This window comes from Taurulus bubalis (assembly GCF_910589615.1).
Source record: "Taurulus bubalis genome assembly, chromosome: 2".
In the NCBI taxonomy this organism is placed as follows: domain Eukaryota; kingdom Metazoa; phylum Chordata; class Actinopteri; order Perciformes; family Cottidae; genus Taurulus; species Taurulus bubalis.
Genome location: NC_136590.1, coordinates 34,341,510 through 34,353,291, shown reverse-complemented (window position 1 = coordinate 34,353,291; position 11,782 = coordinate 34,341,510). Strand labels below are relative to the sequence as shown.

The 11,782-nt window shown below is 40.2% G+C and overlaps 3 protein-coding genes across 3 annotated transcripts in view; 2 read left to right on the top strand and 1 right to left on the bottom strand.

The window, feature by feature from the left end:
- uspl1 (ubiquitin specific peptidase like 1) overlaps window positions 1-3,913 on the top strand; it is a 14,834-nt gene extending 10,921 nt beyond the window's left edge. Inside the window, exons 7-8 of the mRNA XM_079236215.1 lie at window positions 328-488; window positions 1,576-3,913. Coding sequence (XP_079092341.1) covers window positions 328-488; window positions 1,576-3,404 — 1,990 coding nt within the window. The 3' untranslated portion in view covers window positions 3,405-3,913. The remainder of the gene's footprint in view (window positions 1-327; window positions 489-1,575) is intronic.
- Window positions 3,914-6,585: 2,672 nt separating this feature from the next.
- On the top strand, window positions 6,586-9,921 carry alox5ap (arachidonate 5-lipoxygenase-activating protein). The gene is made up of 5 exons (XM_079238090.1): window positions 6,586-6,661; window positions 6,773-6,854; window positions 8,032-8,102; window positions 9,468-9,549; window positions 9,739-9,921. Exons 1-5 carry the CDS (start codon window positions 6,592-6,594, stop codon window positions 9,899-9,901), a joined length of 468 nt encoding a protein of 155 aa, XP_079094216.1. The 5' UTR covers window positions 6,586-6,591; the 3' UTR covers window positions 9,902-9,921.
- A 12-nt stretch (window positions 9,922-9,933) lies between these two features.
- Window positions 9,934-11,565, bottom strand: medag (mesenteric estrogen dependent adipogenesis). The gene is made up of 5 exons (XM_079238088.1): window positions 11,361-11,565; window positions 11,124-11,251; window positions 10,726-10,841; window positions 10,460-10,612; window positions 9,934-10,349 (listed from the first exon to the last, which is right to left on the bottom strand). The coding sequence occupies exons 1-5, from the start codon at window positions 11,543-11,545 to the stop codon at window positions 10,335-10,337; spliced, it is 597 nt and encodes a 198-aa protein (XP_079094214.1). The 5' UTR covers window positions 11,546-11,565; the 3' UTR covers window positions 9,934-10,334.
- Between the last annotated feature and the right edge of the window lie 217 nt (window positions 11,566-11,782).

Genomic DNA, 11,782 nt, shown 5'->3' with positions numbered 1-11,782 from the left:
TTACATTGGACCAAAATACACTTTTATGAACACACTTTTATGCGACTAACTCCCTATTCACTATTATTGCTGCTTTTCAGTTTCTTGGTATGTTAATCACTTCGTTTGAAGAAAAGACGTTATTAACTTTGATTGTCGGCCCACAGTTGTTGATTTGACAGGGTGAATAAAATGACTAATTCATTATTACACAACACTTGATATGGTCTGAAATTTAAAAGGATGAATGTGTCATTTTGCAATGTCCACAATTACATGTTAAGCACCCTTCTCAGGCCTTAATTTTTCCATCCTTTTCCCACAACCTTTGCTTTGTTTTGTGTTTAGTGTGCCTCCAGTGTTTGCGCTGCACTTCGTTGAGGGGCTTCCTGACAACGATGTCAGAGCATACGCCTTCACCTTCAAGGAGAAACGCTACTCGGTCACCACTGTCATACAGTACAACCACCAACTTCAGCACTTTGTCACCTGGATTTGTAACTCTGATGGTAGGTTTTCTGTTTCAGTTTTATTGTATGTTTCCACTGATATGAGGTGGAAACAATATATTTACAATTTGAAATGTAGGTAAATGAATTAGCTAGCAATGGCAGCCTGACTTCCATGATTAGAGATCAATTAAGACAAATATTTTGTGGTTGTATCTATTTAGGACCATATTAAAATAATGCCAGTTATCACAGTATCTTTACATGGATAATTGAACTGAATCAGAACCGCATGTTTTTTTGCTTCTCTGTATTCATCTTAAAGCTACTTTGCACTTGGTGTGAAACCACACTTGGCGATCACGTGGCTGTCACAAATAGTTAGCTGTTAAAATAACTATTTGCATGTCTAGGGATTATGCAAAGAAGGCTTATTCACTTTGAAATGCTTCAGAAACAGGTGGTCTTATGTCTTCATCTTAAGTTAATAGTTTGCAGCCCAATCAAATTGTTTACAGGATGTTCGACGTTTAGAATGTATGTAATACTGGGCTTGTACAAAGTTGTCAATGAATATGAGAAGAGTTTACAGATCATTATAATCCCTGCTCGTCATTGTGGATGTTGCTTTTTGGCAGTTACACCTAAAGTCTATGGGCATATATGTGGGTTACAATCATAGTTTTTTTTTTTTTATTCATCAGTGCATTGAGTGTGAACGTCTCCGTTCATACTCTGAAACTCGTGCTATGGTAACAAGCGCGAGTACAAACAAAGCCTGAAGCTTTTGTTTGAGTGAAGGTTGATATTTCTACTCTACAGTGTAGTTTGCCAACAGCACATTCTGCTGGACAATTCATGCAATGTTAATGTGGAGAGGACTCAGCCATTATGGGATTGTTTCATTGTCCTTTATAGATCGTGGGCTCTGTGGCTTGTCAGCCAACTGTTGTTGTTTTCTTTTTTTATACCAATAGTATGATTATTCTTTACTTATTTGATCAATTCTGTTTTTAGTCTAAATTCTGTTCTGCCATATCCATGATCTTTCCCATGTGCTGCTGCTGCCTTGGCTCCTGTAAAAGAGATCATTGGCCTCAGTGAGACTACTGTTCTAACCGTGTGTTGTCGTACCTGTCCCTCACAGGATCATGGCTGGAATATGACGACTTGAAACATCCCGAGTGCAAGACCCATCAAAAGCTCTTGGTTCCTGCTCAGGAGATGCACGTGGTCTTCTGGGAGGGGAAGGAGGATAACGAGCCTCGTGTCTGTTCTCCCTCCAGCACATTTGCTGAATCTCCCCCGTCAAAAAATGCAATGAATCCCTGTCAAGGAGACGAAGACTTAACAGCAGACGAACTGTTTTCTTGCAGTCCCGATCAGTCTCTTCTGATGTCGCACAACGTCACCGACCTCGTCTGTGCCCTCTCAGTGTCTGAAGACTGCAGCAGCATCATGGACACAACTGTTGGGGCCGAAGTTGACACATCAATAGGTTCCACGACGCTGCTCGACACCTTCGAGGGCCTTTCCCCAGATGACATCATTACACTCACACTGGTGGAGTTGAAAGTTGATTCAGAAATGCAACCTTTAAACGACAAGGAAGAAACTGAGGATTTGAGTGTTCCCACCAAGAATGAAATGCTGGACTCCACACCAGATAGCTCCTCCGCTGTATTAAGCACTGAAATGTCCCACGACACTGAAATGTCCCACGACACTGATGCTGATGTCCCCGCCGCTACTTCATCTGATTCCGCGGATGGCTTGGCTAGTGATCCTACGTTTGTGCCTGCTGCTAACAGAGGACGGGGTAGAAGAGTTGGCAGAGGCGGCAGAGGCAAAACAGTTGGCAGACAAAGGGTTAAAAAGGCGGCGACAAAAGCAGCACCTGCCGCTTTGGAAGCCTTGAAAGTCATCGGTAGCAAACCGGAGACTGCTGCTGTTGGTCAGGATGACACGCCACCTGTTGAAAAGGCTCAGCAAGCGTCCCCTGTGTCCTCTACAGATGCCTCACCCCCGTCCACTGAGGAAGATCCACAGAAAGGTCCTCCTCAGAACGCCCGCTGGTCCTTCATGCTCAGCAAACACCCACTAAACCAAGTTCACAGAACGATTACTAGATTGGACCCCACCCACACAGCCACCTCAGTCACACCAGTAAAGTCCAATCCTCTCACTCGGTCTACGCCCAACCCTGTGAGAAGGCCGCAGAAACCTGGAGGATTCTTCCCGAAACCACAACTCAAAACAGAAGACAGTGGTGGTCTCCCGCTAAAAGCTGCGGAAATGTACGGTGGATTCGGTGCGAAGAGCTCAAACGCCCGAAGTCCGCTCCCATGTGCTGCTGTTCTCAATGACAAGCCAACGCTGTTTCAACCCATAACTTCAAACCAGCAGACATCCCTTATGAACACTGCAGTGGTGTCTGGTACATTGCCTCCTTTGCATGGAGCAAAGCAGCTTCCTGAAATATCGCACCAAGAGAAACAAAGCAGCCAGTCCTCGAAGCTTCCTCCCGGTCTCAGCGACACAGAAGCCCTCCGGTACAAGCTGATAAAGAAACTGAAGGCTAAGAAAAAGAAACTCGCGAAGCTGAATGAGATGTTGGGCCATCAGGGGGGTGTCAGCCTCCGACCCGACAGCACAGGGCTGGGCTCCCCGAATACGGTCACCTCCAGCACCTACGACGGCTCCATGTGCCACGACTTCCTCACGGACCTGCTTTCGCCGGCAACGACCGCAAGCAACCTTTCACCAGACAGCACCGGCTTCCTCGAGATGCTCGCCAACGCCCAAGATAGAGCCGACCAGGTGGGCTGCGGACAGGTCAAGGCTGTCGGGGCAGTTTCCCAGACAAATGCACCCAACAATGAAAACTTCCTGGAGGAGTTTCTCTCGCAGGCTGTGGCTCAGGGGCCGACTGAGCTGGAGACCGAGGCACTCAGTGCACTTGAGCTTTTCGTTTGAGCTCTGGGGGAGGGGGGTCCGGTCCGGTCCGCAAGCTCCAAGCACAGATAACATCAACTATCACTTGGTTTCTCGAGAGAAATGTTGCTGCAAAATGCACTGTTCCACATAAAGATGCAATTTACAAGTTGAAAGTAGTTAAATCTCTATTATTTATGTTGCTATTCAATTTGATGGGTTAATCAAGTTTAAATGCATGCTATGTGGTGGAGTTTGTTGAACCACAGATGGCATTTGTCTACCATAATATTGTGAATTACCGGGTTGTATGAAGCATTCGTGTTTACAGCCAAAGCTGTTTGTTTGCTTTGTTTTGTTGTTGACTTACTTGAAACATGAAAATTATTTTTTACGCGTCATTTAATAAATACTTTGGATGATTCTTGTTTGTTTTTTCAAAATATGAAATTAATCAAAGTGTTGTTTTTACTGTAAATACTTGTTTGAAGACTTTGAAGTATCTATTGGCATATATTACAAAGTACTGATGATACTGGAGATAAGAGCAAAACTCTGATAATGACACGCGTATTGTAACTGAAATATGAATAGTCTTAAAGTCGGCTTAAGAAAAAATATTGACAGATTTCTGCATAATTTAGGCTACATTCAATCGAATATCAAACTATCTTTACCTCGTCCATAATGTGTTGCTATCAGTGATACCATGTGAAAGATAATATTACAAAACAGTCGAACATTTCAGACAATTGTCTGCAAATAACAAACTTCCATTTTTACCGTACATATGTTATTTCTTTGAATGATTCAAATAAATAACATCTGTATGGTAAAAATGGAAGTTTGGTATTTAATGCAACTCAGAATAAAAGTAGAGCCAAATCTGGAAGTATGGTGTTAAATATCGAGCAAGATTACAACCTAAAAGGAAAATAATCAAGCAATTGAATCTCCATTTTCCTTGTTGGCAGCCAAACACGAGCCATACATAATTAGACGTAGAATAATATCATTATTTGACAATGACAGTTGATATCGAATATCTGCATTGGTTTAATTTTTTTACATTTGCACTGCATGGGAGTAGTTTTCAGTTTTTATTGATTTTTGCAAGTAAACACACATAAAAAAATAAGTGTCCTGTAATGGGACAACTTCCATTTTATCTTAATTATATTTGTTGACTACCAGATATGTAAATAGTCTTAACCCAGAAGGTGGTATTGTTTGACCTAAACTATACCCAAACGTTAATAGATCAGCTAACGAGCCACCCAGCGTATAAAAGTTGGTGGTGTGTCAAGTCATTATTGTTAACAGGTTTTCATTTCAAAATAGCCAAAACGTCTGTTCCCATACCGGGAGTCGAACCCGGGCCGCCTGGGTGAAAACCAGGAATCCTAACCGCTAGACCATATGGGATATACTCCTATCATACGACTTTTAGTATTTTTAAACAAAGTCTGACCACATGGCTATGTCAGAAAGTTTCTAAAATTCCTGTACTGTTTACATTATGTACTGTACAGTTCGTTTCCTCTTTCAAAATATTATCAGAGTTACAATAGCAAATAATGCACCATCACTGCTTTGTTTAAACTAGTTCCTCAGTTAGCCGATAAAGCACATCTCCTCATTCTTACACTTGCCACTTCTATTTTACAATATATACTTGTTTTAAAGTAATGTTGTCTGTGTGTTATTATTTATTATTGCATCATGTTTATTGTTTTCATTATGTTTTGTATTGTTTTATTGTTCTATTATATGTTTATTGTTATGCACCTTTCACCGAGTCAAATTCGTCATATGATTAACTTACTTGGTAATTAAACAATTCTGATTCTGATTGTATTTGTAATATGCCAATACTCTTATCTTATCTTGATAGAATAAAAAAAAGTTAACGTATAAACGTTTTGCTTTATCCTTTAGTTACGCATCCACTGCTGGCTGATTTAATTAATGTATATTATATTTACAAAATGTTCAACATTTTCACGTTTTCAACATTGAAATTGTGGAGAAATTACAGTAAAACTAGCCCACCAGCGGGTAAAGCAGCTGCATTACCACTCAAAAGCACAAGCAGGTGCTGTTTGACTGTTGGTCGACCAAGTCATACAGTTTGTACATTTGTTTGTATTTTACTGTAGTTGTACAATCGAAACCTTTTTCACAGCAGACCGGTGGTGCAGGTTAACATTTATTGAGTGCTTTACTTGATTATTATATTTTACGCTAGTTTGTACTTCTTCTCTACTACATTTCAGAGGAAGATATTGTTCTCCATTACATTTATTTGATACTAGATCCTTTGTAGCGGACACCGAGAGATTGTGAAATGTCTATGACACAATCTGAACTAATACACTTCTTTCAGGGAGTGCTCTCTCAACTCAAATGCCCCTAAGTTATATATAATGAGATAAGACTCTAGATAAGGACTAGGGGTCAAACGTGAGTACCACGTTTTATGATAATGCTTTGTTTCAGCCACATTCCTGAGGACATAGAGAACATACAATATATATATATGTATATATATATATATATACATATATATGTATATATATACGTATATATATATATATGTATATATATATATATTAAAACTATAATATACAAGTTATGTATAGTTAATTTAATGATAACCAACTACAATTATTGTAGTTTCCTGCCATATAAACTAGATGTTTAATTACTCTACCACAGAGTGGCATTACTGCTTTTAAGTAAAAGATCTGTCCTTCTTCCACTACTGATCAAAACATTTTGACTTTTGACATTTTGACATTTTGCAGCTTTTGAAAAAGGACTTTGTATATCTGTCCTGTCAAATAGATAATATGAACAGATTCCCAAATGCATTGGTCTTTTTAAAGGCCCCCAAAAGAGCGTCAAAGAACATGAACGTACATAGTTACTGAAATGCAAATTCATAGATGTGCATCTGTGTGTAATCTCTCTCTGAAACACAGAGGAAGTAGCAAGCTTGTTTGCGCCCCTCTGTGTTAAGCCAGAGCATCATTTACATAAAGAGGAAACCACAAACGAGTGTGTGTGTGGGACAGAGGTGGGATGGGGGAGTACATGATGTCAGAGACGGATCAGGTTTATGTTCATCAGTTCATGTTTTGCAAGCTGACTGTAAAGACGCACTTCTGAACGTGAAAGAAAAGCTCATCCTCTCAATCCACCTGCTCCTGCGTCTTGAACGGTCATCATGTACAGCATCGTGGTGGAACACATCTACCTCCTGGTCATCGTCACGCTCATCAGCGTACTTCAGAATGGTGAGAAGAAGCACGAAGCATCAATCGTAGTTTTTCAATCTCTAAATCAGCAGATGTTCAGCATTCAGTGAAGTGATGTTGTGATGACGTTAATGATCTATGTGTTTGAAGCATTTTTTGCCCTGAAGGTAGAGAAGGGGGGCAACTGTCAAAATATCCGCACATCTGGTTTTGAACGAGTTTGTTGTGCCAAGTAAGTACCCGTTCACACTCAGATCTTCGGTTAATCCAATGAAACATATGCTAATGAAACAATCGGATTTGTTTTATTTTAGTTTTCTGCCATAACACGCATTACCTTTCTATGTGGTTTTACATTACACTGAATACAACCTCCATTGAGAGGCGGCCCTCATTTGCCTGAACACTCCCATACTGCAGGAAACAAACTGGTCCAGAGCTCATTTGAATGCTTGCTGGGAATAGAAACCGTACATTCTTCCAGCCTCTCATTTAGATGACTCACCATCATGTGGTGTTAAAGTTAAGTGGCGTTAGAGGTATTACTGCTCATCTGGGGTTTGACATTTCAAACGAATGTCTAGCTCTGTGTCAAGTTTCCATTCAGGGATCATGTCCAAAATTAAAGTTTGTTTCTCAACACGCGATGTTTAGGATTGTTGCAAAACCACTTGGCACATAAATGTTTGCCAACTCAAGAGTAACATTACCTGACTACTTAAACTCCTCATTTCAACAATCAAACAAACAATTACTCAACTAACTGAAGTTAGTGTACACACTTTTTTGTGAATTGATTTTTCAAAAATGTTGTTCAGTTTCTCAAACGTCAGGATTTCCTTATGATTTGGGAAATTGTGATTATTTTATAGGCCACTTGATGAATTAATTATTCAGAAAGAATAGTCAACAAAGTAATCTTTACTGATAATATTAATAAATTACAGTACTGCAGATGATAATGCTTCATGCAGCTTCACTTCGATGTGCTTTGACAACGAGGCTAAGGCTTGAAATTCAAATCTAATAGTTATAACTGACACAACATCTCAGTTATTGGTCCAGTCGCTCTATTAGTCCACGAGCAACAATGCACTTCCTGTTTTTAAAAGAGAAAACCTGAGCAACATCCTGTCTTGTAGGTAATGTGAGGATTTCAAACGTTAGCCTCGAAAATGTGATGCAACTGTTTGGTCTTTGTAATACCTCTTGTTGGAGGGTTTTTAGAAGTATAAAGAAGTAAAAGTATCCAGTAAGTTAGAAGTTATTTTGTTTCACAAATCAGCTTGTTGCCCCTCAGTTTCATCTTGGGGTCCCTTGTAGGACAGTTTGCAGATTGCTTCATAGGTACTTATTGCAGGTGACTTCCTGAAATGCTAAATTACCCCTCTTGCTTATGCACCTTCCAGCCGTAACTGCATGGATGCGTATCCCACTTTCCTGGCAGTGATGTGGTGTGCCGGTCTGTGTCTCAATCAAGGTAATTATGAATTAGTTGCTGTCAAGGAGAGACAAAGAGATGACACACATTTATCCTATGAAAAGAATGCACCCACACATATCAACTTTAATTGGATTAAACCTGTTCAACCCACTTAACACGTCTAACACTATTATCATCCGGTGAATCATTTTGTTCTTTGTTTGAGAAGCAGCAAAGTCAGAACTGCACGTATATGCAGTGTATGTGTTCGAAGCATTATTTGCCCTGTTTTTGAATGAGTTTGTTGTGCCAAGTAAGTATCCGTTCACACTCAGCTCTTCGGTTAATCCAATGAAACATATGCTAATGAAACAATGGGATTTGTTTTATTTTACACTCCATGGCCAAAATGTGTGGACACTTAAACGCACAAACATCTCATTCTAAAACCTTGGGCATTAAGGTGCAGCTGTAACAGCCACCAGGCTTCTAACAGGAGAAATGATGGGACAAGACAGGTGGCTCTCAGCAGAATTTATTGACTTCGTTCATAAAAACCACTGCATTGTATTTCATCTGATACTTAATCTCTGAAGCCCAACACCGTATTTGTACAGATTTTTTTTTTTACGTGCATGTTTTACAATGGAAGTGCAATAATTAGATATATACAGTTTTTCATTTTAGCAAGGGATGTTGATTTGATGCATAAAAAAAAATTACAATTGTAAAAAATAAAAACAAAGACACGTGTGTGCAAATACATGTACGGTAAATGTACTTGAGCATTCAAGTAAGACAGTGAAAATAATATATCAATCAAACAAAGAAAATATCAAAACAATTAAATCAAACAAACATGCATATTAACATGCCCATTCATTTCCCAGAAATAAACAGCAGTGAAAAGTTCAACACATAATTAACCCAGAATACATGGGCTCATGTAAAACACATATATAAAACCATGTATGATTCCCGACTTTCACCACTTCATATTTATTTTTCAGGAATGTTAGTCTTTGATACAATGTAAATTATCAGCAGCCCTTTAAACATCGGCAATCACTTGTTTATTCCACTTCTTGTTATCAACTGCAAGAGATTTCTCCTCTGCAGTGTACATTTCCTCCACAAACCATGAAAACAGTCAGTTGTCATGTGCCCACTACCACCAGTTGTATGGACTTTACTGATAAGATAAATACATAAACGAAAAACGTGACTATTCTGTGTGGGACACATCAGTTGATCATTGTATGCTGTATCATTAAGACTTCCCTTAACTGGAAATAATTGGTCCAATCATGAACGAAAGCCCTAGACCCAAAGACTTTGGGCCTTACATTGTATCAAGAAACCGCATGGAGGTCATATATCGGATTTAATGTTTTTTTTCTTCTGTCTGACATCTTTTTTAAGCTCCTGCTGCCTTTGCTGGGATGATCTATCTTGCTGTCAGGCAGAAGTACTTTGTTGGATACATGGGAGAAACCTCTCAGAGGTAACACGGTTACAAGTGATATGGTGTGTGTGTGTGTGTGTGTGTGTGTGTGTGTGTTTGTGTGTGTGTGTGTGTGTGTGTGTGTGTGTGTGTGTGTGTGTGTGTGTGTGTGTGTGTGTGTGTGTGTGTTTGTGTGTGTGTGTAGTGGCATGGTCTAACTACTGTATACTTTTCCCCATTTGTTCGTAGCACCCCAGGCTACCTGTTTGGAAAACGCATCATTTTCTTCCTGTTCTTGATGTGCATTGTGGGTATCTTCAACTACCTGCTGGTGCACTACTACGGCAGCGAATATAAGGAATACGTGGAAACCATCACCAGCGCCGCATCTGCTCTTCTCCTCATCCCTTAGTGCGTTGTGCGCCACATGATAGCAACAGCACCTTTGTCTTTTATCTGATGAGTAGTGAATTAAAACACTGGTTTTATTTGAGTTTTTTGTAAAAGAGCATTTATTGTGTTTGGTAAAAAATTCAAAACTTCTCATGAACAAATGCTGATTCTTTTGTAGAAAAGTCTACAAACCTTTTATTCTGCAGTAGCGCAGATTTGACCGTTTCAACCTCTCATACAACAGTAAAGTACGATATATTTACACGCAAAAAACACCTCTAAAAAAACCCCACCTCTTTGCCAGTCTCGTCCACCCTCTGGGCCCAACTGCAATTATATGTTTGCTGCAATCCCGAGAGGTAGGCTGGTTCTTCACCTGGCAGGTTACAACCATCCGTCTGTTGATCAAGATTAATCAAAGACTAAGCGGACAAAGTCCATCCACTGCTGGCTCACGTCAGTCTCAACTTCAATGGTAAGAAATATGAGCGAAAAAAAACAAGTTAGACAAGTGCACACATACAGAACATGTTTAGGTTACTATCAACATAAAATAAGAAGAATAAGAGACACTTACATGAAACGTTCTTTTGCTGAGCCCAAAGTGGTGTGAGAAGTCAAAGAGTGCATCAGAATAGTATTTGAGGGTGAAGGAGTAGTCTCTCCAGACAGGTTTGACTTTTCTGATGTTTTTTTCAGCCCAGCTCTCCAGTGCTTCAGTCAGGTCAATCTGATATGAGGAAAAGTCCCTTTTAATACCAAAATACAACTGTACCTCATGAAGAGAATTACCAATATGTATTTCGCATAAATGTCAGAGAAAGGTCATTAAGTGCTTCTTACATCCACCCTGTAGCTTTCCCCCGCAACAGAGGAAATGGTCCAGTCCAGGCCTCTCTCCATCTGCCACTTGATGAACGGATTGTTGCCGTCTAAGGAAACCACAAACCGCTTCAGCACTGAAACGGGGTCGAAAAGGAAAACATGAGAGAATACAGTGAGGAGAGAAAAACATGTTGTCATGTGGCAAAAGTAGTCTGCTGCCGTTGTCACTCCACCCATTGGAAAGCTCCGCCAGTTGGAAAGCCATTCATGAGTCACCCACACCACCAAACTGCTTGACCCACTTAGATTTTTTTTTTTAAAACTGTATAATCCATTCAGTGTTATTACACAAAAACGTGTCTGAGTCATACTGAGGTCTTATGGTAAAATGGGTGGTAGGCTACATTTTAAGTTACCTTTGACTTTCTTTTTGCCGATCATTGAAAAGTTTCCTTCCCACGCAGACATCAGCAGATAGATCCTCCTGGACAGAAGACTCTTTCTGATGCTGTTATACTCCCATAAATTGTGCATTTTAACCTTCCTGTTTTGAAAAACAAATCATATGTGAGTTTGTGTGTGCGCGTGCGTGTATATAAATACATATGAAAGGCCGTGCATTATCCCATGCAGTCGTTTTTCTTCTCCCTCACCTTCCCAAAGACTTCTGGAAAACTATTCTCCCTCTGCAGGAGTCAAAGTCATCGATGAGCACCAGGCTCTTCTCCGGGTCGCTGTAGACTCGGCAACCCGAGCGGAGGACCTCCACGGCGAAACCGTCCGGAGGATTTCTGAGGAACTCTTCCACTTCTGTGACTCTCATGCTGCCGGGCGACATGTCTGCTTTTCGTCCTGGTGTCACAGCTCTTCTCCTGCGCGTCCTCCTGCGGATGCTGCTGTTTATATCGCCTGCCTCGAGTCTGCAGCTTTAATAACCACTGTAAAGCTAGACATGCTGACGCGAGAGCACTTCCGGTTTCTTTCTTTTTTGCCAAAATAATCGTTTTATGTCATTTAACAAGCACGAACTCTGTATATGTCTATATCTGTCATTAGAAAATGTAGAGCAATTGCC